Source organism: Cebus imitator, unplaced genomic scaffold (genome assembly GCF_001604975.1).
Source record: "Cebus imitator isolate Cc_AM_T3 unplaced genomic scaffold, Cebus_imitator-1.0 Scaffold152, whole genome shotgun sequence".
In the NCBI taxonomy this organism is placed as follows: domain Eukaryota; kingdom Metazoa; phylum Chordata; class Mammalia; order Primates; family Cebidae; genus Cebus; species Cebus imitator.
This window is the reverse complement of record NW_016107467.1, coordinates 2,050,293-2,077,690: the sequence shown is the minus strand read 5'-3', so window position 1 is coordinate 2,077,690 and position 27,398 is coordinate 2,050,293. Positions and strand designations below refer to the sequence as shown.

Here is a 27,398-nt window from a genome sequence, read left to right as displayed (position 1 = left end):
TTGTGGATAGTTTATAATAACAGCTGATGTTGGGCACCGTGCCAAGAGCTTTACTTTAATTACATCGTTCAGGTATCACCTATGAAGCATGTGTTTAAATATTCTTCATATTCTGTTGAGGACACTGAGACACACAGAGATGGAGTACTTTACCCAAAGTCACACATCTGATAAATGGCAGAGCACGGACTTAGACCCCCATGTGTCTCACCCTAAAGCCCCCGTGATGCCCACTCTCACCCAGTGTTACCAAACCTTGGTCACTACTTTATCAATACATGGCACATTGATTCTGCAAATCAATGAGGATAATAAATAGCTAACCTTCATCGAGCATTCACTATGCACCAGGCATGAACCGTAACTACTTTCTATGTAGAGCCTACTTAATTCCAGCAACAGCTCTGTGAGTTAGGTCCTGCTGTTAACCCATTTTACAGAGAAGAAAACTAAGGCATCAATAGATTCATAAGCTACTCAAGACAGCAAAGCTCATAAGTGCTACAGCCTACACTGAACCACAGGCAAACAGACCCAAAGCTTTGCACCTTGACAATGGCCCTCATCAGAAACAGAACTCCTGTCTGCCCCTCTGCATCTTCATGCAGCATCCTTAAGGATCTTCTAATTTTAAACGTAAATGACTATGGTGACACAAAATATATAACATCATTAAACACTGTTTTTAACTCCATGTGATAACAATTCCGTTGATGGAGGACCTTTCCTTCATGTCCTTTTCTCTCATGACTAGAGGATTGAGAGTATAAATTTTATTGTAGCCAGCCCTCTAGACTCTGATGAAAACAGTTAACAAATTCAAGTTTATTCAAGGTATTTATGAGACCAATATGAAATTTACACCAGGGAGAGGAAATGGCATAATAAAATGGCTTTCATAAAGGCTCAGGCATGATGCTTGCAAAAACCTAACCACACCTTCCTCCTTCAATTTGTGGCTGTATTTGCCTTTACAGCAGGAGATAATGCCAGTGGATCATTAAATGCAATAACATTGACATGTAAAAAGAAACATGTCATCTTCTATATTCCGAACTTGGAGCATGCCTCTCCTAGTTCAAGGTGAAAGCCACCGGCATCTTAAATGAAATGTCTGCAGATGTACATATCCCTTCTGTGCCTCTCATTTTGGTCTGTGAAACAGTGAAAGTAGTTGTACTTAACTTGTGTGAGGATTACATGAGTAAATGTAGGTAGAGTGCATAGAATAGTGTCTGGCCCAGAGGAAGTGTTGTACCACTATTGGCTTCATCATGATTAAAGTGTCAAAAGCTCCAGCATTTTATTTGAAGTATTCTGGACACTCATACATAAAAAGGTGAGCAATGAAGCACGGAGTGGCTGATGGCAACTTTCATGGACTGTTCAAGCAGGGAGTGCTCTGGGAGATACCCTTTGCGAGCCCTTTTGGTATAGAGGGAGCTGAGTCACCCAGCAGCCCCTTCTGTGTGTCCAGGGCTTAAATACAGGAGTCTGGAGGCCAGATCATCACATGCTGCTGCTATGCTGGACTCCCAGCCTGGTGACAGCCAGAAGCAGGACGAATGCCCAGCTCTTCTGGGCACTTCAGCACGATTTAGACGAAGGCTTCTCTTCCTCTGGATGGAAACGGCCTCTAGCCCACTGTCCAACTTGCCACCTTGCTTTTGCTCACACCTCAGCCTATCCAACCCTAAGCAGGGTACTTCAGAGAAGTTCTAAAAGAGAGACATACAGAGAGAATCAGTTGTCCAAGAAAAGCCACTTTGCAGTTTTGATTTTCTGTGAGGTCTATAAATTTGGTATTTCTTATCTCTTTCCTCTCTATGTTATTTTTCGCTTTAAGTGGCCCCACCTTGTCACCTGCAGTACAGAAACCAGAGACAGCAGGAGAGCTTGGCCAGAGCCACTTGATTATTTTGCAAACACTCCAAGACCTTTCTGGACCTCATTTTTTCATTCTCTACAAAGCAGAGGATACTTTCCTGGATACTATTTCCTGGATGCTATCAAGAAATGGTCTAGTATAAGAGCAGAAACCCTTCTCATTAAATATGTATGTATTTTTTACTGGAGAAGACACTCGAGTTTCAAAGAAGAACTTAGGAGATGTGGAAGATAGGGAGATTTGGCCGTAGAAACAGCTTGTTGCCAAACACTTGCCATTGGCTTTCCTAAAATACCTGGACCTGCTGCTTCAAAGTATCACCTGTAAGATGATGCAAAAATGTATGTTAATTTTTTTATTCATACAGATTCAAAGACACTGTAGTTTAATGGACATTTATTTAGATGCCATTGATTAAAATGAGATTTCATGTGATGACGCCAAGGTTTCCAAAGGAGATATTAAGGTGAAACTGGTGTCTGAAAACAAGTCTTTTATAATATTTTCAAAGTATTTATAATATTTTTTAAAGTATTTACTTTTTAAAAAGTACGTATATGTATGTTTTTAGCCTCTAAGACACATTATCTATTTTACTAATCGGGTTGGTAGCCAGATAGATTCCATATTTAGGAAAACAGTAAAGGATTTTAAAATGTGAGACACTTAAGTTAGACACAAGGAAGACTTTTTCTAACAAGAAAATTACCCAGGCTATAGATTTATCTGTGCAGGATGCTTGAAATGGAGTAAGGAGGGGATTTGATAGTTTTAAAAATGCCAAATCTAGGGAAGTAACATCAGGATGCATTTAGAAAATACCAGGGACAAACTCTGTTGAGGTCCCAACTAGAACCCAAATGCACCCATACATAGAAACTGAGAGCTATGGCAGTGCCATCTACAGATATGCATCTCTGAAGTGAAGTACTTTCCTCAGAAACACATTAATTTGAACACCATTCATTCACTGACACTCACATTCCTTCTTCATTGCCATAATACCTGCATTTTAGATAAGTTACCTTCCCTTCTCCAAGCCCTAGAGGAGACCATAAATTTGAAATAAATTAAGACAGACGGGAGTTTCCTAAATGAAAAAAAAGATATTTTTTATCCAACCTAAATCAGGGCTTGAAACCTTTTACTTTTCAGTTGATAGTTTATTATCATCTATTGCTTCCAGTGGATTCTGTGTTTTAATTAGTTTGAAAACATAGGTGTGATATTTTACAGAATGAAATCACTGCCCCTGTATTTAATTAAATGAACCCTATAAAAGCTGGATTTCAGCCAGTGGCATAATTTATACTAGGCTGAATTTAAAATTGCATTCATACTTTATATGGGGTCATTTGCACATGTAATAGAAATAGAGGTGACTGTGATATCCTGAACCTCAGAAACCAAATGTCCCCCATAAATAGGTACTTAGTTTCTAATTTGGAGACAGTATAGTATGCCTTTTCCAAATACTACATTCTAAAATATCCTGAACTGCTTATAATGAAGTTGTGGAAAACTTTGAAGGCTCTCTAGGACTCTGTTTTGAAAGGTGCTACTGTAGAACAATAGTTTAACCCATAATATTTCTAAGTAGACAGTGAAAACCAAGCCTCTCTCTGGGTTATGGAGCCGGCTAGCATTCCATCATGTGTAGTCTCTGAGTCAGTGGATGTCTTGGCAAAACGCCACCCATAATGCATACATCTGCCCATTTCTTAAGTGGTTCCCATGTGTTGTAGCCTCATTTTTCCTCCCAGAAATTTTTTCAGTGACATTCTGTCAGCCAAGAAGGGAGCTGGTCTCACTAAATAAGCTCAGTAAATTCTTGCTGAGTGAGTGAATGACTGAAAGACAGATGGGTTGTCAGTGAAATTTACCTCCCAAATGGAAAGCTTTGTGTTAGTTCTCAGGACCAACTGTGGAAAAGACAGCTACAAGTACCTCCTAGGAAGAGTAGCAGCAATGTTATTGAGCCTAAATTGAACCAAGAAGGAATGGTTCCATGCCCTCAGCATAACTGTCTTGTCTTGGGAGACCCTATGCTAAAGGACCTCTTTAAGGTCCCTTAGTGTCATGTCATATTTGCAGCAGTGATGTTTGCCTTGAGACTGATTGGAGTTTCGCCATAATTGCACCTAAGTCCCAGGGGACCAGCCAGAGCCTTAGGTGAATAATTTAAGCATTTAATTTATAATAAAGTTTGCAATCACCATTTCCTGTCCAAAACATTCCATTTACTTGGTTTTAAAGCTGCATAAACTGTTTAAAAGGCAATCTGCTCAATTGGGTGAGTTAATGATATTGAATTTGACCGGGCCAAACGTCGCCGGGTGAGCATCCCGTCTGTAATCACAGCCATCATCGCCACTGTTTTGTGTAATGTAGATGCAATGCTAATCCCGAGAATAAAAGCTGTCATTCTCGGTTGGCTGACAGCATGCACCGGAGTCATCACCTCGCCAAGTCTCTCAGTGATGTGATTCCAAGATGACAGTGTAATAAGTGTTATGTGCACAAGGTAATTCAAAACAAATTTGGCTGCAAAAATGGATCGTCTAGGATAGTAAACTCCTGCCTTGTCTCATCGTCTTTTAAGAGAATGTAATGATCCCTAAAATACCTTGTCAAGAAGCTTGTGTGGCAGGGGTCAAGTCCTATAAAATTTATCTGTTGCACCCCCCTCTTCCTCCAAGAATCCTAACTCGAGGGCTGAACATTTTCTTGTGCATATTGATACCCCAGGAAGAGGAACACAAAAGATGAGCAGGGAGCTTCTGGGAAGTCAAGAAGCTTTTCGGCATACAAATGTCTCTTAAGAACACCTCACTAGGCTGGGTTTGATTTATAGATTGTTTCCTCCTAGGAAAATGTGTCTCTTCTGCTATAAAATCCCCATGAGCACTGGAGTCTTAGTAAAATCTTTATTATTGGCAAGTTAGGCATTACAAGTAAATTATCTCAATTTTATATTACCCTAAGAAGTATGATACTATGTTTATTTTGCCGATGAGGAAACTGAAACTCAGAACAGTTACATTGCCCAAAGCCCACAGCCAGGAATCCTACCCTGCCTTCATCCCACAATTACCGTCCCTGCACACTCCACCTCTGAGCTGTAAGAAAGGAGGAGGTTGACCAGGAGCAGTGGCTCACACCTGTAATCCCAGCACTTTGGGAGGCCAAGGCGGGCAGATCATGAGGTCAGGAGTTCAAGACCAGTCTTGGCAACACAGTGAAACTCTGTCTCTACTAAAAACACAAAAAAAATAGCTGGCTGTGGTGGTGTACATCTGTAATCCCCACTACTTGGGAAGCTGAGGCAGGAGAATAGTGTGAACCTGGGAGGCGGAGGTTGCAGTGAGCAGAGATCGCGCCATTGCACTCCAGCCTGGGCAACAGTGCAAGACTCCATATCAGAGAAAAAGAGGAAGTCACCTGGCTTGTGGAGGGTTTTATTTGAATTGCATTTGATTGAAAACTGCATGACATTGGGCTACTGTTTTCTTGGGCACAGTTGGCAGAAATGCCTTTCTGTGGAAGCCAGCCGTAAGCAGGGGGGACATTCTTGTGTGGGATGAATGGGCGGTTCTCAGTCACCACAGTGCCCCAGGCCTCCCTTTCGGGTTGCTACTGCTCTTCCCTCTGTAACCTGGGCAGTATGGATGTTGTTGCATCAATGCCATTTTACAGTACACAAAGCTGGACAGATTCAAAGCAGCTTTCCTGCTTTTTGTAATTGAGTGCATCTCAATACAGAGGAGTTCTTTGCGGCCAAGAATCCTTTTAGCTTTAGACTGATCCAAGCAGGTCCTTCACGCATCATGTTTTCGGTACCATTTAAACATCCACCCAATGGTTCTAGCATTTCGTTTATAAAATCTATCCAAGTAAAGCAATAGTTTCCATCACCTTGCTATAAAAATGAGCTAAAATGTACTCTTAATTGAAGAAGGACTTTCATTAATTCTTTTGCCCAGGTAGGAGAATGTCTCTAGGAATGAATGAGAAAACATTGGTGCCTAATTTTACAATACATCTGTGTGATATTTACACCTGTTAGGATGTTTTGGACTGTAGGTAGTTAAGATCCAAGTCAAATGGCCTAAAGCATAAAGAATGTATTATTGAATATGACAAGAAGTTTGGGGATAAGAGGTTCTAAGTTTAGTTAATTCACTTACTCAGTGATATTATTGGGACCACAATTCTCTCATTTTTCTGCTCTGTCGTCCTCAGGGTGTTAACCCGGCCTCTGAGACCATCCCCACATGGTCCCAAGATGCTGCCACAAGTTTAAGAAAACATGCAGATGACTTTCCTGGAGGCAGAAAAGGGCCCTCTCCTACCTCATGTCCTAGTTTAAGGATGAACAAAACCTCAGAGCTTCCTAGCAGCTCTCCCGTCCCAGCCAGCCAGAATTATACTGTATACCCATGCCTAAATCCATCATGAGGCAAAAGGACCAAGACCACCATGGTAGGAGGGAGCCCATCAAAATCCACTCCTCAAATCTCCCCCAGAGGGATTTAGATGGTAGAAAGGAGACAAAGAGTTCTTTTAGCAGAGAGGAAGCATTGGGGTGACGATGGGTATGTGCTGCCCAGGCAGCTGCCATTGTCTGCTGTAGTGTTTGTAAGACTTAATTATGTGTCCCTAAAAAATGTAGACCCATAGCTTCCTTTCTGGACATAACTAGAAGATTCCTGGATTCTAATTCACCATCCTCTCCTCACTTACCTTAGTGTTCATCTTAACAAGAACAGGAAGTTAAAAAGAAAAAGGATACCATAGTAAGAAAATCCCATTTTTATTCCCTTTTGGCAAAAGGCCTGGTATTTATATATAAATAGAGGAAGAACAAATTTGACACATCTTGTAGCACCCACTCGAAAATTCAGTGTGGGTATAACTAACATTGGTGCAAGCCATCCCCAGGGAATAAATACCAAGGGCAGAAGACCAGTGTGACTGATTGGCATTGACCACACCCACATCTCCAAAGGGTGCTATATGTTGCATTAATTTATTCTCAAGAACAAATTTACTGTAGCATTGTAAATTCCTGCATTATTTGACTCTTGATGTCACACATTTAATGAAAGATATGCCTCAAACTGTTCGGCCCCGGCATGAATTCCAAAGTACCTACCCCAAGTTGCTTTTCATCCTCATCTACACCCCAGTCCCTCCCATCCCAAGCCCTCAGCATTCTAGGGTCTAAGCAGGGAAGGGCTCACCAAGGGCAGTTGGTGCAGAAAGCTAGAAAGAATTCTTTCTTGTCCTTTTATTCTTTTCTCAAAGGGAGAAACATGGCAACAGTTGGGAGTGTTAAACCCTGCTTTCCGAGTCCTCGAGGATGGGGAATTTAAAAGTTTGGTGGTGGAGACAGTTCCTTATTTACTAGCGCATTTGAGTCTCTTTGTGACTCAGAGTTCTTATTTTGCCGAACTCCCTCATCATGTAAATAAGTTACTTAAGTGGACTGAATCCAAATCATTAATAACCTCCACTGACATGATTCATTTGGGCTTCATTACAAGGAAAGAATTCAACATCTATTCCTCAACCCAACAGTTGTTTACAATGCACTTCAACCTAAGAGTTGTTGTCCCTACAGGGCCAGAGTGAAAAGGTTTAGGGGGGAAAAAAGAGAAAAACAGCTTTAAATCAATACTTATGTTCTGCCTGGACAGCGAGAAACTGAGGTGCTCTGAGGACAGACCTAATTGTCAGCCTACTTTGAAGTCCAAGATACTAAGGGAGGAAAATGTATATATGCCAGATGGGAAAAGGCTGTGGTTTGGCGTTCATTTTGACACTTAAAAATACATGCTAAAAACATGCACACTGCACGAATAGAATATTAATCTAAGAGATGTAAACTCAAGAATTTCTACGTGTAGTGACTTCAATGGGTCATTGTTCTCCAGAAAAGCTGAGCAACTTATGCAGTCATGTGTCCTGTGTAATATGATTTTTATACCATCATTTTACATTTGCTTTTTAAAAGCCAACCAACCACTTGGTGAATACTCTCTAATATTAAAATTTTGTGGAGCCTGATACATTTTATGCAGTCCAGACATAAGATGTTACCAGACTTTCTGCATATAACTACTTGAACATAGTTCCTTTGTTCTATGGGGAAGGGAAAATGGAGGATAAAGTAAATCATTGAACTTGCATCTTACTTGGAATGACTTCGATTTTTAGAAATAAGACTCTGATTTCTGTTTCATTTTATATAAGCTGTTCTAAAGATAGCTGGGTTGAGTGAGTTTTGATTGTGCCACTGGGGAGAATCATGGACACAGTAGCCAACGTTCTGACCCACCATGAACTAGTAGGGTCCTCTCATGAGATTTATTTGATGCTGTAAAGAGGGAGATGATTTTACTGTCAGTCCTGCCAACTTTACAGGGCTATATGAGAGAACTGTTGAGAGGTATCTTCATTTAAGCCATGCAGCAGACAGCAGTCACTCAGTAAGTGCAGACTTTGAGGATGCAGCAATAGCAAAGCGCTGTACACAGTGGGAAACAAAACAGCAATTAAGCCAGCGGTCACTTCCCCCAAACATTAGCCATTTGAGTTCCTTTTCCGTAATACTTGCCGTAGGCCCCTATGGCCCGAACTATCATTTACTTAACGTTTTCCATGGACTTTTTAAAGAAGAGCAAAAGGATTAATTTTAAAAGGAAACTTCATGTTACTTTTGTGAAGGGAAGACTGGTATCATCTGACACAATCTGGAAAAATACACACTATTAAAACATAACAATGTAATGAATTTCTAGTTAGCTATTATTGTCTGATAAAGGCTCAGAGCCTGAGGCTGGCCTTTTCTTTCACAGACAAGATTAACACGTGATGAAATTGTTAAAGACTTTCCAGGGGGAAGCCAAGCCTTCCTGCTGTGAGATTTATTACTTCATGCCAGATCTGAATACCTCCAAACTCACTCTCTTTCCACCAGGCATTCTTCGAGAAACCTAAACATAGAGAACTAACGTTCTCTGACACCACCACATGCTTCTTTCTTTTAGCTGCTTACACATGAAAGCAGCCAATCCATGTATCCATCTTTCCATTTTCTGCTTGACTCTAACCTTGTCCCACCCGAAATATTTTTTCACAGGTCAACGGCAAAGACTTATCCAGAGCAACTCATGACCAGGCTGTGGAAGCTTTCAAGACAGCCAAGGAGCCCATAGTGGTACAGGTGTTGAGAAGAACACCAAGGACCAAAATGTTCACACCTCCATCAGAGTCACAGCTGGTAGACACAGGAACGCAAACCGACATCACCTTTGAACACATCATGGCCCTCACGAAGATGTCCTCTCCCAGCCCGCCCGTGCTGGGTCCCTATCTCTTGCCGGAAGAGTAAGTAACATAATCTTGAACCCCTAATGCATTAGGTAAAGAAGTATTTTGAAGTCGGTTTTTTTCCCTTCCATGTGGCGAAAAAAATTAATGCACCCTATAATTTTCCTCCAAGTTGTCCATGTTTAACTTTACTGTTTATAGAGGCAATAAATCGAATCCTGCTCAAAACCGCTCTGACATATTAATTACTTTATTATAAGCCTGGAGCAGACTTAGGCAAATTATATCCTAAGAACAAAATTACTTACAAATGTTGTAAAAGTTGTTTCAGAATAAAATTTAATCACCCCAAATGGTAATTTGAAGATCCTGTAGTTATTACTAGAAGGAATGCTGATCATTCTTTTAAATAGACAACAAAGTAAGTTGTGTGTATCAAGAGAGCCCTGGAGGTGGTGCCTTCTGCTTTCTTGGGTCTCATTTCAAGCCTGGATCCATGTAATAAGCCCGCACATGCCTCATCTAAGTACTGCATCAACCAATTAAATAACGGCTGCAACTTGGCACGCCACATGGATTTCTTCACACACACCTCTTCTCTAACCTTATTTCTGCCAGCGACAAAGAGTCATTCAGAGACTTCAAGTCAGACAAACTGGATGCTCACACTGATTTCTAGCTGTGGAACTTGGGTAACTTACTTTGTTTGGTGGGGTTGTATTTTTCCTTTATTAAAATGGAGATAACACTATCAGTCTCTTATGATCGTTGAAGGATTGAATGAAACAATATGTGGGAAGTTCTCACGGGGCATATGGTAAGCACTCGGTAAATGATAGTAGCGATCACTGTTAATTTAGTGGCCGGTGTAAAATATTCAGGAAAAAATGAAGAGCAAGACACTTTCTGTGATAGACTGCTGGCCTCCAAGGCGTCCAGTCTGACATAACGTTTAACATAGCTTTTCGTGTGTGACTTTGCACATCTAAGGACACAAGCTCTCCAGCTGATGTTAGGGTCGCCCCTGTGTTTTCCCACATCAGCTCCATCTCAGATCAGATCGCTGGCTTGATCATTATTTACTTCAAAGGGCATTTTCACCTCTTACAAGAAAATCCACTGGATAATACCTGTTAGATTCCTATTAGTAACTTAGTAGCTAGAGTGAGCACATGGTTCCTGTGGCTTTTGTCAAGTTCTGGATGAAGGCTTGCCTTTCATTCCATGGTTTTAGTGGCTAGTTACCATTGGAACCCAGGGATAATTCCCTAAACATGACAAAGTAGGTTTGGTGGCAGCTGGTAGTGTAAAGACAGAGGACAGGGCATCCGTCTCACATTCACTCACAGTGTGCGTATGTGCAAAGAACTATTATCTCCTTTATTTCTCATGACTGTCCCTTTATACAGACGAGGAACTGCAAACTCTCCAGGTTCCACTGAGCTGATGGAAAGCCTGGTCAGGTGGACGCTGACTCCCAGCTCTGAACCACAATATCGTATAGTGGCCCATTCGATCCTCTAGAACAAATGGCTGATTCACTGAGTATGATTATCCAAACCATTTATCTGACATTATAGACCAAAGTGCCTCACATTATTGATGAGGCCTTTAAAGCTACTTCTGATTCTCAAATGTTGTTGACCTGTCAGAGTGACGGGCCTTTTAGAAGCCAAATCTGTAATTTCCTCTTAAGTCTGGTTAACATGACATGACTTATCCCCTGGGGGTGACTTGAGAAATGTCAGAAGAGTCCAGAGGTCAGGCCTCTTCAGGTTCTGGCTGCAAGGTCAGACAACAGCAAGAGCGTGCGTTGGGACTGAATGGGGAATGTTAAGTTGATGCTTGAAAGCCCAGACCTTCCAACAGTATCCTCAGTACTAAAAGCCCTTTAAGTGCACACAGTATATTTGCCTGATGAGTCCAGAAAATTGAAAGCCAGCTCTTGTTTGATTGGCCACTCATGTCTGATCTGTTGTTTCAAAACTAAGTGCTTGGGAGGGAAGACCAGAGCCCATTGATTGCTGTGCTGACCTTTGAGAATGTGAAGGTTTGGGTCCCCCGCCAACAATCAGAGGCTGAAGCTTTACATCTGGCACTGTGGACCATTAAGCTCCTTTCAAAGCTGCTGATGAAGCATATTATGATTCCCACTGCCTTTGCTCCTTTAGGTTCCATTAATGACGTTTCCAAAGACGTCGCGAGTTCTGTGAATTATGTTTTGTGTATGTTGTCCTAGGGAAACACAAGCGTAAAGTCTCCTATCAGAATGAGTGTGTGTGTACACATTAGATGTAAACATATACACACATATGCACTTATGCCTACATGTTTGTATGTACATTTCAATCACGTAAATGCATGCTGCATTGTGATATCAAACATGTTTATTATTGTGGGTAACATTCAAAAAGACATTGCCCTAAGTAACAGCAGAGCAGTTTGTCTCAGCCTTTTGAATTGATCTCAGAGGGCAGCACGTATCTTAGACTGTTGCCTGAGCTCGAGCCTAGTTCTCTACAAGGACAAAGTCTAACAATGAAGCAATAAGCAGTAAAATATGATCCTGTCTCCTGCGTATAGATGGAGTTAGAAATTAGTCATGTTGAATCACGTAACTGGCAGGCTCCAGGATGGGCTCTGCAAACAACAAAGCGCATCAGACTGGCACCTTGCATCTCAAGTCCTTCCGGAGGAAATGAACTTAAAGGCAAATGGTAAAATTAGGATGATGGAGGTTCTGACTGTGTGAGAGCCCCATCCAGAGGAAAGTGAGCCATGAAAGGGCCCACACCCCGGGAATTGCTACTGTGCCACTGGCCTGACAATGGGCATAAGGGAAACAGATACTGACAGTGGAAGCAGGGCTGTAAAGATGTTGCATCTCTTTTCAGGCATCCCTCAGCCCATGAATACTATGATCCAAATGACTACATTGGAGACATCCATCAGGAGATGGACAGGGAGGAGCTGGAGCTGGAGGTAGGAAGAACATCCTTGCCTTATTTTAGGAGTCATTATTAAGAACACAGAATGCCTAATAAGTTCTCTATAAGCATAAATTAGTTTATGGATGCCGATGGAAAATAACAAAAGCAGAACCACTTTTACTCATGCCCTTTGAAAGGCCCAACTAAGGTTTTCTTTCCTCCCTGGAAACAGAGCTTAATAATCAAGTCCCAAAAGCAGAAATGTAAGTTTTGTTTTTATTTGAATCACTTAAAAGATAGGACAGTAAATCCTGTTGTCAACCTTTGAGTCCACATAATGCATACATTCTTGTATTCTTGTAACTGACATAAGTCTCCTCACCTTCCTCCCTTTTATGTCATCAACACTGTTTACTCAAAGGCAGATGGCTCAAGAGTAGATAGATAAATTACTTAAGTGAATGCTAGCCCCCCTCCCCCTGCCAAAAAAAAGGATCTGTCTACTGCTTCATTTGCTTCAAGTTTTCTAACACTGATATAGAAGAAATTAAACAAATCCGTAACTCCTCTTAAGTGTTATTTAAGGCCAGGCAGGAGAAAAGATTCAAGATGCTACATAGTGTCAAATCTCTGTTAAGGTTTAAAGTATTTAGAGGATACCAGGTTACCAACAGAGTTCCACTTCCTATTTTCCTTTTAATAAGGGTGGTAGAAAATACAGAAAACACTAACTTGCATAGTATATTTATATTTTGGGGAAAACACTTTTATATTTCACTGGGTTTTCAAAAATATATAAGAGCATATTTGAAAGCTAATTTTATGTAATAAGGTAAAAAGACACCTGTTGTTGACAGGTAAGCCCTTGGGCACCATCGAAAGTTCACCCAGGAAAAATCGAACATTTTATCCAATTTCATGGCCAGCTGTTGTGTCATCTGTGCTATCCTGCCAATACTTCTGAAGTTGAATTGTTTAGTGGCAGTAGATTCCGTGCAAGGACAGAAGCAGTCGAATAGTAGAAAACAACCGTGTTCCTCAACTGAAAGTTACCAAGAGTTCTCATTCCAAAACAGAAGTTAAAAATCAGTAAATGTGTGCAAATGATGACTTAACTGACAGTACACTATACCCAGATAGAGTCCAATCAAAGGACTTGTGGCCAGTGGCATGACTAACTCAATGCAAGTTTTAAAGATTTAAAATTTTCCCTAAATGCACCTCGTTTAAACAGGAACGGGCACTATTCTAACTATAAAAGCTTTACTGTTTCTGCTTGCGGTCAGCCACTTACCAAAGCACTTGTCATTTAATGATTGCTCCAGGAAATGTAGCCTTGTCGTTTTCAAAAATCAGGATTCTGCCTCTCATTTAGTGTCCTATCACCCCAACTTCAGGGCTGTTTGGTGAAGAAGCCATGACTCCTTCGGGACACTTGTTCCTTAATTTGTTAATGTATGTTCCTTCCAAAGGGGGTTCATGATCAAATACATTTGGGAAATGCTAGATTGAAGAAAACTAAACAGATTTCTTGGAGGACTTCTGAGAATCGTGACTATCTAATTCGCATTGGTAAATCCCCTGGAGGAGTGGACAGACTTTCCCCTACCTCTCTGGCCAAGTACCTGTTTATATTTCCCCAGTCTACAGTTCTCTGGAACACTGTTGGAGAAACACTGCTCTCCCAACAGAAGGGCTATTTAATAATCTTTATGGGATGACACTGCTTTTTGATGATGTAATCGTGGCTAAGTAGAGCTCCTTTAAAAAGCTGTCAAGTGTCTCAGAAGCTGGAGTTATGAGGTAGTAGAGACTTTGCAGTCTTTGGTATTTAGTTAAACTTGACTTTATAGCAGTGGATTCTTTAGCCCTTTTTTTAGTTTCTAATACCTTTGAGAATCTGACAGAACTTACAGTCCCTCTCTGGAAAAATGCTCCTGTGTATGAGAGCTTGCACATGGCTTCAGGAGAGTTACTGAGCCCCCACAGTATCTGCCCAATTTGGGCCATTCTGCCTTACAGTTTTTTGTTGTATCTGAGTATCACCAGAACTCTGATGTGCTTTCTATTTCCCTTTAACTCGACTCAACTTATTTAAACTACAGTAATTTTATTTTAAAGGAAACGCTATACCACTGCCTCAAGCAGAAAGTCAGCATCCATTGCCTTAAATAGAAAATCCCATACAATTAAATACAGTGGACACGAGCCAGGGTTATTAAATCCTGGTGCTCAATAAGGGTGCCTGCTGAGGGTTGGGAGCCTGGGGCCACTACATACTGCCTTTTCTCTAAGGAAATTAGCTAGTATTAAAGAAGTGTTAGGACTAGCCCAAACTGAGTCTTTCTCCCCTGAGTATGAAGCATGTGAGAGCATCCTGCCTTTGGCAGGAGGGAGCCATTCAGAAACTGTTCCCTAGAACCCTGTTGTTCAAAGTGTGGTAGGAGGACCAGCAGCCCGGCTGGTCAAAGTAGAGTTCTCAACTGGCAGATGTGGGAACTGCAGAACCTTGGCACCCCAGACCTTCAGAATCAGAATCTGCACTTAAACAAGGTCCCTAGGTACCCTGGTGCCCATTAATGCCAGAGGACCCCTGATCGACAGGCCACAGGCCCAGGTAAAGAAGTCCAAGCTGTCATTTCCTCTTGTTTTCATGAGTCACACCAGCAAGGCTTTGGTGGTGCCTTTCATTCACTGCAGCGTAGAGGTCTGCCCCCAAATCACGAATATGGCCCACACTGTCCATGTAAAGTTATCAGGGCCTAGGAATGACTGAGTCCCTCGTAGACATGTGACACTGTGTTCCTAAGACTGTTTTTCTCTTTTCCTGAATAAAAGCAGAGACAAAGAACCTATGTATTTAGAAAGCTCGTCTAGTATTAATATTTTAAGCCAGATCTTGGATGCCATCAGACTTTATATTCATGCTTATTTTCAATTCTGTTCATTTTACTGAATATCTCTTACATTAAATATAATGTTTGGTCCTAGAAATGCAAAATCAGGAAGTCACCACTCTGCCTGCCCTTAAGGAGCTCACAAGCCATTCGGACCGCTAGACATTAGCTTTTCATTTCTTCTTAACCAGAATAGAGGCATTCTCCATCTCTAGCCCCTTTGAACGGTTACCATAGAGTACTGTGAGTTGGACATCTTGCTTTAACATTTATTTGGTCTCTTGTCCACAGCAACTTAGATGTCACCAGGTCATTTCTGTTACCTAAGCATCTTCTCTTAAAGTGAACCTGGCAGTTTTGGACAGATGTCGTTCTCAGTTCCATGGTTATGATGGCTGAGGCCACCTAGGCTAGGAACGTATCAGATGTGGCCTACTGCAGCCACTCACCAGAAAGGTCTGTCCTCTAGAGAATAGTAGCTGTGCCTCCAGCATTACTCTCTTTCACAGGTGTGCTCTGGTCAGTCAGTTGGAGAAGGTTAACTAATAGACCCCACATGCTGAGAAGTGAGTTTTCTAAAGTCGCCCCAGTTTTCATGTGCCTGTCATCCCTGCTTCTACACGAGATTTCTTAGAACAGTTACAGTCTGTCTTCTCGATTCCATCCTGTTGTGTTCTAACTGCTGGGTTCAATTTTAGAAAAAGCAGGCTGTTATTTAAGTAAAGGGGCCAATCTCAACAGACCACTCATCATCTAAATTGAATAGGACTAAAGTCAGCACCTTCCAAAGAACAACTCGTTCCATGGATATTATATATGAGGAAAATATGTATGAGTGTGTTGGGATATTGAAACAAATGCACAAAGAAAAACAGATGTTCTGGCCAGATACAGTGGTTCACGCCTGTAATCCCAGCACTTTGGGAGGCTGAGGCAGGCAGAACACAAGGTCAGGAGTTCGAGACCAGCCTGACCAACATGGCAAAACCTCATATCTACTAAAAATGCACAAATTAGCCGGGTGTGGTGGCACATGCCTGTAATCCCAGCTACTTGGGAGATCGAGGCAGGAGAATTGCTTGACACCGAGAGGCAAAGGTTGCAGTGAGCCAAGATCATGCCACTGTACTCCAGCCTGGCTGACAGAATAAGACTCCATCTAAAAAAAAAAAAAGGAAAAAGTAAAAACAGATGTTCTCTCTTTTAAAGTACACAAAATGATCATATTTAGGTAAGTGTCAAATCCCTGTTATTATGAGACTGCTTAGAGTTAAAGGGATTACACCCAAGTGTACCCCAGGGTTGAGCAGACAAATAATTACCCATAAATTTTCAGGCACTGAACACCTACTCTAGATCTTCCTGTAGGCAAATGAGAAAGAAAATACATGCCCAAAGAAGGCTTTTTCTTTTGTCTATTGTTTTAACTTCCCAGGCGATTCATCAGTATCATCCTATGTAGGCTGTGAAACTGCTGCTCCATGAGACCTGGGCTCTTTTCTAACTCATGTACTATATATTTCTTTTGCCTAGACCATGTCTGGTATATAGTAGGTACCCAGGAAATCCTTGTTACCCTATCTCAAACATAAGGTCCCTGAGAGAAAATGCAGTCTTTAGATATTTCTATATCCCACATAGCACCATGACTAGATACAGAAACTGATGGCTAGGCATGGTGGCTCACGCTTGTAATCCCAGCACTTTGGGAGGCCGAGGTGGGTGGATCACAAGGTCAGGAGTTCAAGACCAGCCTGGCCAACATGGTAAAACCCATCTCTACTAAATATACACAAAATAATTACCTGGATGTGGTGGCGGGCGCCTGTAATCCCAGCTACTAGGGAGGCTGAGGCAGAAGAATTGCTTGAACTCAGGAGATGGAGGTTGCAGTGAGCCAAGATTGTGCTACTACACTCCAGCCTGGGCGACAGAGCTAGACTCCGTCTCAAAAAAGAAAGAAAGAAACTGTTGAGATAAATGTGCACAGCAACCTGGACCAAAAAATTGAAGAGTTATGCTTCAGTCGCCAGTCTTCCTGGGGTGGACAAACCATTGAAATTGGTCTTTGAGATCCCATTTGATTAAAGTAGCTTATGCTGAAACAGAGTTTGAATCAACAAGGTGGAATGGCCCCCTTAATACTCTTAATTGGAATATCATTTCAATTTAATCTGAAATGTTAGGCTTAGCTGTTCATTTTTATCAACAGTCCATCTAGACTAGTAGGCAACAAGATACCAGTAACGGGGTAGCTGTAATCCAGATAATGCTACTACATTATTCATACCAGTTTGATTAATAGTCTACTTTGAAATCTTATCTCCATCACAGATATCTATTGATAACCTCTGTGCTTTCAGCAATATGCTTGATTGTGTAAGACTAGATCAGAGTCACAAAGAAATGTTGAGAATTTACAAACCACCTAATAAGTTTGAGGAATTTTACTTTCCACTGAGCCCAAAAATACTGTGTCTTGTTTTAAAACTACAGAATGGCTGAGTTTTGTGGAAGTTCAATGACTTGCTCAAGGCAGCCTCACTCATTAAAGACAGAGCCAAATTGGTTTTTCATTTGGATCATCCTGCCTTAGACTCTCAAGCTTATACATTCAATTTCACTGAGCACCTACTGTGCACAGCATTACAGGTCTAGACACTGCTTTCATTGCACAATTCATTATTCAGCTACTATTGCCTTACAGTAATCTTCTTTATAAGAAAACAAGGTAAACCATAAATCCATACAGATCCAGAGACAATACCAGCTCTTACATTGTTGTTTTTCAAGAGCTTCTGAAAACCTATTATGGATCACTCTGTGCTTAACTGTCAGCAACCAGATTATTCTCTGTGATGTTGAACCATCCCTTAGAAATTAAATGACCGAGGCTAAGTCATATCCTGTGCCTTCTAAATGAAGCTTTTCTGGCTTTTGTTTAGAGTTCTTAAGAAGGGCCAGATAAGGCAAGGAAATATTATAGCCCACACCATCCTATCTCACATCAATGTCAAGTAAATACCTAGAGTAAGCTCCAGAATACCCTTTGCTTTGTTATTGCTGGAAATGTGCTTCACCAGCATTTGTTCTTCCAATATCACTCATCCTTTGATAACACAGACCTCTTCTAAGATAGAAAACAGCTCCCACAGTGCTACCCTTGAAGTAGAACACTGCCATTCTTTCATCTGTTTTAAAGATGAAACTGAGAACATGGCTGACCCCATGATGGTTTGTCCTGAGAGGATTTGTGATGGGAGTCAAAGGCTAAACGCAGTGTTGGGCTTTACACCATTCTGCTATTTTGAGGGAGTGTGTTCTAAAAGGAACACTAACTGGAACAGAACTACTAATGGACCCTCTTCTCTCCCATGCAAAAATGTCAAACAGCATTCATGGAGAATAGATTATTAATTTTCTAAACATATGTGAAGTTAGCAGCAGCATATAAAAAAGTGTATACGGAAGGAAGCATAAGTGGTTCTTGATTCAGATGAAAATATCTTAAAGCAATAAGTGTTTTTAATACCTTCTGTTCCAGCCTGAAACTTTGTTCTACGCAAGTTTTCTCTCTGACTAGAAAAAGTCATAGGTTCGTTGAAGGAATTGACAGATTCAGAAAGAAAACAGAAAAAGTAATCATGATTAACCACGTGAGCTAATGTCAACAACTCTATAGTTTAATAGTCCTCCAAATCTCCATCAATCAAAATATGGACAAAAGGTAGAACAGAAATGCATTTCAGGTTAGGTTTTATCAAACTTGTATTCTAAAGCCTTGTGATATCAGCCCACCTACATGTTTGGTAGTACAACAAATAAATCTGGCTGTTTTCTACATAACAGAGCGTCACTATCACATTCTTTAGGGGCCTTTTTCCTACTTGTATTCTCCTCGTACCTTATGCCTCTCAAATGGAACACTCAGATCTAGAAATGTATTACAGAGCTGTGATTGTCGGATTGTGCTGAAAAGCCACAAGGACCAGGTTGGCTGGTTTATTTACTTTTCTGTGTCTGTCTCTGACCAATACGTGTTCCTTCTGTGTGTGACTGTGTAACTCGCCCCATCTGCGGGGCACATTCACCAACACCTGAACTGGTCTATGCCTTGTACAGTAAGACAAGTCTGTTAATCATGCTCTTGGTTATAGTGACAATGTTTAGCTGCTATAGAGGTTTCTGAACACTTTCCCTCAACTTCTGTGTTCACGTCGTCATGACCAGGAAGCATGTTTTGAGTAGCAGCAGCAGAATAAAGTCCAGTCGAACTATAATATCTTTGGTACTTCCTTGAGAGATAATCACCTTGGCGGCCAGCCATTCAGAAAAAGTTGCAAATTGAATTATCAACATTTCTCATCCTACAATCTTTCCACTGCTCTCTCTGCTTGGGTTGCACGTGGACCTGTTCCAGCAAGATGTGGCTCCTGCAGGGATAGCACGGGGCTAAGTGGCAGCATATGAACTGCATCTGTGCAGTTGGACCTAAACAGTCATGGTATTTTGTTGATTTACACTGACCTCGAGGAAACGTCAAAACTGAAAAAGTGGTCCCTCTTCTGCATACTCAAATGAAGCACTAAGAGAGACAGGGGGATGTCTTAGAGGATGATACCATAAGAGGATACCATAAGAGGATGATGTATGACTAGTGTATTTGTGGTATGCACATTGGTTATTCATAAGTATTTAGGTTTGCTGTCATGGTTAAATATGACCCTTAAACCTGTGCTTAGCGTATATCTCAAAAAAGAAGAAATCTCCACCTAACTCCATTATCAGAAATTAATGGGGTTTCATTTAATGAGAATTTACCATATTGCTAGAGCTATAATTAAGAAGCTATTGATTTAATTAACATATCAGTGTTCAGAAAATAATCTTATTAAGTGGGTCACTGAAATATACCCACTGTGCCACAAACAACTTCTTGTGACTTGAGGCAAGTAACCATACCTACGTGTAATGATTATACCACCAGTGTCTGTGGACTTTCTGCAGGCGAGTTAATGTGCTAAGAGCTCTGTGTGCCTCATATTGGTGATTCTGGGAGGCAAGGTGACAGGTACTAGTGAGGACACAGAGCCTTAGATATAATAAGATCAAGCTGCTAGAAAGAGGGAGAGTTGGGATCTGAACATCTGTGTTCGTAGTTCCAACTCTTCCCCACCACATTATACCCCATATATCAGCAGGAGAGACTACTGAAAGTCATTAAGGTCATGGCAGTCGTCACTTAAAACCTTTTCATGGGTTCCCATGATGCTGAAATAAAATCTTAGTTGCTCATCCTGGCCACCCTCAGCCCACTTCTCTCTTCTTGCACACAGGGCTCTGGCCATGCTGATCCAGGGCCTTTGCACCTGCAGTTCCTCCACATGGGAAGTGTTCATGGTGCCAGGCACCCTGCCTTTCATATGGGGCAGAGTTGAAGAAGAATCTGCCATATAAATGCTTTGAGCTTCTCCACATAGATAGCTGCATCCTCCCTCCCCTCCAAAAAGACCCTCGAGAGGCAACTTGGAAACAGTCCCCAGATAAAAGTGGCGTGAAGACCCCGTATCAGAGCCCCTCCATTCTCCTGCTTGATAGCAGGTAACACTAAAAATTAGACCAAAGGATCTGCCAGAGAACTTACCACGTGGCCCTTCAAATAGGCCGGCAGCTTAGTGCTACAAAAACTTGCACAAGTCGTTGGCAAAGTGGGTGAGGAGTGACTTAGGCTGGTTACACTGAAAGCCCCAGGATGTCCAACAGTTTCCAAAGTTCTGACTTCATTCTGAAGCGCAGACCAATTGGCAGATACAATAGCGTGTGTCCCGAATTTGGGCTCACTTTGCTTTTATCTTATTTAATTTGCAGTAATAGTGGCTGAAACTAATTTCTCAACTGTAAATATCACAGCTGTTGTGGAGAACATTAGTTGCACACTATCACGTTACCCTCCTTTCTTGGATCTATTTATGTGTAATCTGTTTGCAAGCTCTATGACTGAATATTAAGGGAACGCAATGTGAAATAATCTAACCAAACACATTGGAAACATTTGTACTGAAATGGCTGGGTGGTTTGGGGTATGGAAATATTCTTGTCTGTGGCAGACATTGAAAAAATGCTTTTGAAAAGCGCTGCCCCAGAAGTCTTGATGCTGAGTGAAATATGGGTAATTTTTCTTTGGGGGATCAATGAAATAACTATTTTCAAAATGACTTTATATTGACTGAAAGGTCAGAAATGCCCTAGGCATTGATCCTGTGTCCATAATCACTTTTTGTTTAGTAAGTTAAGCGGCCCTACACAGCTGAATGCAAAGAAATCCAGTTCATCATTTAAAGAAAATATTTTCAAAGCATTTGACATCCCCTCGCGTTGCCTGCTGGAGTCTCACTGGGAATGCCTTTCTTTGCCTAGGAAGTGGACCTCTACAGAATGAACAGCCAGGACAAGCTGGGCCTCACTGTGTGCTACCGGACGGACGACGAAGACGACATTGGGATTTATATCAGTGAGGTACAAAGGCTGATTTTGTTCCTGTAACGATCATATCAACACCAAAAGGTTTTTTTTCCTTTGTTCACCAACCCTAACCCACCTCATCAAGGGCTCTTTGGAAAGACACAGACAAATTATTCTGTCCCCCTCATCACACTCCATGGCGTTGCATCTTTCCATGGAGGTTAAGTCCTAATGTCAGTACTTACGGCAAAATTACCCTGGAGAAGCCTGCAAATCAGCCATAAAATGGAGCCATTTACATGATTTTGTGTGTTTAGCCCCGAGGGAACGGCAGATTCACATTTCCCAACTCATGTTCATGGAGTGGAATGGTGGATAGAATCACTTACACTTTTTAAAGTCTCTCTCTCACTTTTTTTTTTCTCCTCGTGAAGTATATATAGTTGAGTTCATTTAAGTTAAATGTGATTTTTATGTACTTATCAAACTACATAGATGCACACTGTTTTGATCTTCCTTGAGAAGATAATACAAAGCAACCGATTTTAGTATGGAAACTTTACAGTGCACACCCATCCTTGCAAGCACAGAAACCCAATTTTGTCCGAAATAAAATCTGTCACTACAGAATGAACTACTAGACTTAATAATTATCTTTTTGGTTGTATGTCATCCCCCAAGCTTACGTTAGCCCAGCCTTTCTGTATCTGGGGGCATCCCTCCCTTTATCAGTCCCCCCTTGTCTCAAGTTATTTTCCAAATTTTAATACAAGTATTTGGTATAAAATAAGGTATGGTTGCTAGTTAACATAATGAAGGGTTATCATTGATTTGATTTTAATAGCGATGCATACAACAAAGGTCAGCTGTGTCCCCTCAGCCCCCTCAGATTGGCAGAGCCGGCACCCTCTGCTGTGTAACAGGGTGGCTATACAGGCATCCAAGAGCTGGCCCTAGAAGCAGATCAGCTCATATTTGCCTCTCCTTACAAGACACTAAGTCTTGTTTATTTCTGTGTAAAACACAAACACAGGGATGAGCATGACTGTGTGTTAGAGATGGCTTTGGAAAGCGCTGTTGCTTATTTTCATGCATGTCTGGGTTTGTGCTGAGATGGTCCATGTGTGTTTCAGATTGACCCTAACAGCATTGCAGCCAAGGACGGACGCATCCGAGAAGGAGACCGCATTATCCAGGTAAGTCCACGTTCAAACAGTGGCCTCATAATGTGCCTGTCACTGAAGAACAAACTGGTTCTAATGATAGGTCTAAGGTTGCAAATGCAGGAGAGGTTAAAGAACAGGGATCATAAATGCAGATGTGTAATGAGGCCAGACAAGTTAAACTAATTGCGAGGCTAACTCTGAGTCCTAAGACGCAACAGGGAGTGGTAAGGACTGAGACAAACTAGATGGGGCACGTTCTCTCAGAAGACGGCCTTGTAGAATCTGAGCCAGTTCACCTCATTTTCTTTCATTCTTTTTGGATCAAAACAAATATCAGTGAGCCAAAATCAGACCAACAGTTTACAACTTGTAAACTAAAATAATTCTCATTTTAGATTTCTCTGAAAGATTAACTTTGGACCAAGTGTTTCAGGGTCTCGTCCATAAAATGGGAATCTTTTTGGCAAATTTAGCAGAATCAATCGAAAAGTCTTGTAAAGTTTCTGACTCAACATCTAATACTGGAAATGCTTCTAAGAGTAATTACTTGACCTCAAGCCCTGTTGTTCCTTCTAGTCCAAAGGAGACCATTCATCTCTTTTTGGCAACAACCTTCTTTAATCTCACAGAATTGAGATTCCTGGCTTCACTGTCTCCACAAGGCTTAGCTTTCTACCTCTTCTGATCTGTATCCTCTCATTCCTAATTCACTGTGTTTTTCTCATTTCATGTCTCACTATGAGTCATTTTGATTTCCTTCTCCCACTGCCTACTCTGGGTTTCTCTCACCTTCTGCCAGAACCTGTGCTGCTCAGGATCACGTACCCCAGGAAAGTGACCCAAACCTTCACACCTGAAGGATCAGGGTCCTCAGGGTCCTCAGCATTGCTGCCTTCTTGTTGTTGCTAGAGTTTTCCATTAACCTTTACTACTGAGAATGGAAGTTCTCAGAGATACTCCAAGGAATACCCTGGGTTCCAGACACAATCCTCTCTGCCTCCACTGTGTCACAGCAAGCCCATTTCCCCTTGGTAATTGAGGGCAATCACTCCAACCAACAGAGTCACCCCTTTTACTACTCGTTGGCTCACTGGTGTAAGGAGGCATGTGGAAGGCTCCACTTCCAATTCAGTGAAACCATTGCTGTGTCCCCTGGAGGCGGCATCCCACCAGGACTAAGACCTCCAAACCAGCAAAGCTCAAAGTCACCAGGACATGCAAGTGGGTTATCAAGTGTGATAGTGAGAGTGTCACGCCCACCTGACCCTCCGCCTGGCCTAAAGAAGTTACAGTGTCAAACTGGCAGCACAAAACACCATGTATAATTCCATTCCTTTTTCTTAATCTCAGTTTCCATAATGTTGACATCATACCCCTTGGTGCTTTTTCTTCTATATTATTCAAAAATGTCTACATACACTCCTGCCTGAGTATGATATCTAATTGCTTCCATGTTCCCTCTGCACAACATTATGATTTTTCCTCAGTGCTGTCTTCTGGAGGTCCAGCCCCTTCTGTTCACACTTCCCCATCACAATCACCTCATGAACTACATTCATGGAGCCTCTCTCATAGACCATTGGTCTGAGCAAGACATTTCCTTCCCAAAATCAGTATTGTTTTCCAGCTACAGGGAAGGTTTATGTTCCAGCTGTGAGTGGGTGACAAATGCAGGTCTGAAATAAAGTAGAATGATTTTACACCATCTAATCATGCTATTTATCTCCTCATTCCCTTTATTTATTTATTTTTTAAGATTAATGGAATAGAAGTGCAGAACCGTGAAGAGGCTGTGGCTCTTCTAACCAGTGAAGAAAATAAAAACTTTTCATTGCTGATTGCAAGACCTGAACTCCAGGTAAATCGGCTTCCTCAAAGATAAAACTGGATCTGTACTTCTAAAATCAAAAGCTCAGGTTCCCAGACCTGCCAAAGAGCACCTGAGTATTGGCTGTGAACTTGAAGGTGCTTTGTACCCTGGAAAGGTAATCAAACTTGCTGTGACTTAGAATCCACTTTATGATTTAGCTATTTAAGGTTGGTTAGATACCCATCCTGGCATCTATACTGCAGGCCCACCAGGTTCGTTAATGCAGGGATCATAAGGAGAGGAAAAGAAACAGAATGAAATGGAAAACACAGCGGGAATCATGACCGTCAAGACATTTGACTTCCCAAGGGCTGACAAATGTTCCAGCCTTGATCTGTGCGGGTTCCATTTACAATAGCAGAGTATGGGGAATTAAAAATTTCCCTTTCACCCAAAAACAAAATACTGAATGTTAAATAATAATTAAAATTGATATGACCACCGAGTAAGTGCTAGGCCCTCCGTGGAGCGCTTTACACACAGGAGAGGCTTCCCAGGATATGAAGTTTCCAGAAGTTCAGAAGTTACCCAGAAAGGCCCGGAGGAGGGTGATGGAGCAGGGAGGGGTTCAGGCCCAAGTAATCTGATTCAGAAACCACTGTTGTAATAACTCCTTCCACAGAAGGAATCATGAACTCTCCCAGGTAGCACTCCTGATCCACTTAGAATGGCTCCATCAACACATCTAGGGCAGTCCTAGTAGACCTCTTTAGGTACATGTATAAGTCAGTTTTCATGCTGCTGATAAAGACATACTCAAGACTGGGTAATTTATAAAGAAAAAGAGGTTTGACGGACTCACAGCTCCACATGGCTGGGGGAGGCCTCAAAATCATGGTGGAAGGTGGAAGGCATGTCTTATATGGCAGCAGGGAAGAGAGATTGAGAGCCAAGCGAAAGGGGTTGTCCCTTATAAAACTATCGGATCTCATGAGACTTAATCACTACCATGAGAACAGTATGGGGGAAACTGCCCCCATCAATTATCTCCCATGAGGTCCCTCACACCACACATGGGAATTATGGGAGCTACAATTCAAGGTGAGATTTGGGTGGGGACACAGCCAAACCATATGAGTATGGAACCCAATTGAAAAAGTCACCTAGGGACAGCAGCATACGAGGCATCTGATTCTCCACAGATGGGAGCCTCATGACCTCAAAGGGAAGTTCAGCAACGATCTCACAGATAGTCACTGACTTTTTCTTAAGAGGCAAGATAGTAAATGTTTGACTTGGGGGACCATACCATCTCTGCATCTCTGCCATGACTGCCAGCCTCTGCCACTCTAGTGCAAAAACAGCCATAGACAGGATGTCAATGAATGGGCATGGTTGTGTTTTGATTAAACTTTCTTTTTTTTTTTTTTTTTTTTTAACAAAAATAGGCTGGATTCAGCCCATGAGCTATAGAGTGCCAGCTTCTTAATAATTCACTCTCTTTTGNACAAAAATAGGCTGGATTCAGCCCATGAGCTATAGAGTGCCAGCTTCTTAATAATTCACTCTCTTTTGGGCAAGGCAGATAAAGTCCTTTTAAAAGTGATATCCAGCCAGGCTCTGTGGCTCACGCCTGTAATCCCAGCACTTTGGGAGGCCCAAGACAGCAGATCACTTGAGGTCAGGAGTCTGAGGCCAGCCTGGCCAACATGGTAAAACCCCATCTCTATACTAAAAATACAAAAAGTAGCTGGGCATGATGGTGCATGTCTGCAATCCCAGCTACTCGGGAGGCTGAGGCAGGAGAATCGCTTGAACCCTGGAGGCAGAGGTTGCAGCGAGCCGAGGTCAGGCCTCTGTACTCCAGCCTGGGAGACAAAGCGAGACTCTGTCTCAAAAAAAAAAAAAAGGGGGGGGCTATCCTTGTCCTAGCCAAACAGCTAGTTACTGTATCAGAAAGAACTCATTCCCCACTAAAAATAGTGTCTCTATGGGACCTGTTAAACTCCTGTCTGGTCCAGCAAGCAGGGGGAACAGCTAGATCTACCTGAGCCTTCTACACGGTTGTCTTACTGCACTGAAAGTAGCTGAGATGGATGAAAGAGCTTCACCCTGAAAAATAAAATCATGGCTATTAAAGACTTCCTCAGATGTAGTGTAGGGTTGGAGGTCTCTTTAATGTGAGGGTGGGGTAGTTTCCTAACTTATGGCAAATCACTGGGCAGACTGCATTTTGATGACTCTTGGAGGAAGCTCTAGAAATATTTTTCCCCAAAGTAATGTCATTTTTTAAAAAACATAAATGAACATGAAGGAAACTTCTAAGGCATGTGTTGGCTGCTCTTGCCTGCAGCTGGATGAGGGCTGGATGGATGATGACAGGAACGACTTTCTGGATGACCTGCACATGGACATGCTGGAGGAGCAGCACCACCAAGCCATGCAGTTCACAGCTAGTGTGCTTCAGCAGGTAACACCCACGCACCAGTCCCTGACACTCTGCCCTGCTGAGCTGGAGGGCAATATGCTTCCTCCATCCCCTTTATGGTGCTAAAGACCACCAGAAGCCCATCCACCTGGAAGACAGCAAGAAAACAGCCTTAAATATTTTTCTCTTTGAGCACCAGACCAGTGAAATGTAAGCTGGTACTGTCCCTAGCCAAGCTTTTAAACGTAAGCAACATTGCTGAAGCAAAGCTGACCTTCTGATAATTTGTTTGGAAAACATATGCATCGGCATTACTGTAGATTGGAAAAAGCCATGTTTTCCACAGTAAAGCAATCCCCTCTGTTTAACATGAGCTGCTTGGAGCTCTATAGCTCCCTACTATGCTACTACATTGTGAGAGTCTTAATGAGCCTTTTATTGAGTTCAGTACGAGCTAAACAGGGCTCTTTATACATCCTTCT

The 27,398-nt window shown here is 41.9% G+C and overlaps 1 protein-coding gene and 1 long non-coding RNA gene across 5 annotated transcripts in view; one reads left to right on the top strand and one right to left on the bottom strand.

The window, feature by feature from the left end:
* Positions 1 to 27,398, bottom strand: part of LOC119473372 — a 175,500-nt gene that overhangs the window by 21,854 nt on the left and 126,248 nt on the right. The gene's annotated exons all lie outside the window — the stretch shown is intronic.
* The window catches only part of PDZRN3 (PDZ domain containing ring finger 3), a 235,994-nt gene that overhangs the window by 205,792 nt on the left and 2,804 nt on the right, over positions 1 to 27,398 (top strand). For all 4 annotated transcript variants that reach the window (XM_017543314.2, XM_017543316.2, XM_017543317.2 and 1 more), the window contains 6 exons: positions 9,033 to 9,280; positions 12,118 to 12,205; positions 21,468 to 21,566; positions 22,646 to 22,708; positions 24,435 to 24,536; positions 26,842 to 26,958. In XM_017543314.2, the coding sequence (XP_017398803.1) occupies positions 9,033 to 9,280; positions 12,118 to 12,205; positions 21,468 to 21,566; positions 22,646 to 22,708; positions 24,435 to 24,536; positions 26,842 to 26,958 (717 nt within the window). The remainder of the gene's footprint in view (positions 1 to 9,032; positions 9,281 to 12,117; positions 12,206 to 21,467; positions 21,567 to 22,645; positions 22,709 to 24,434; positions 24,537 to 26,841; positions 26,959 to 27,398) is intronic.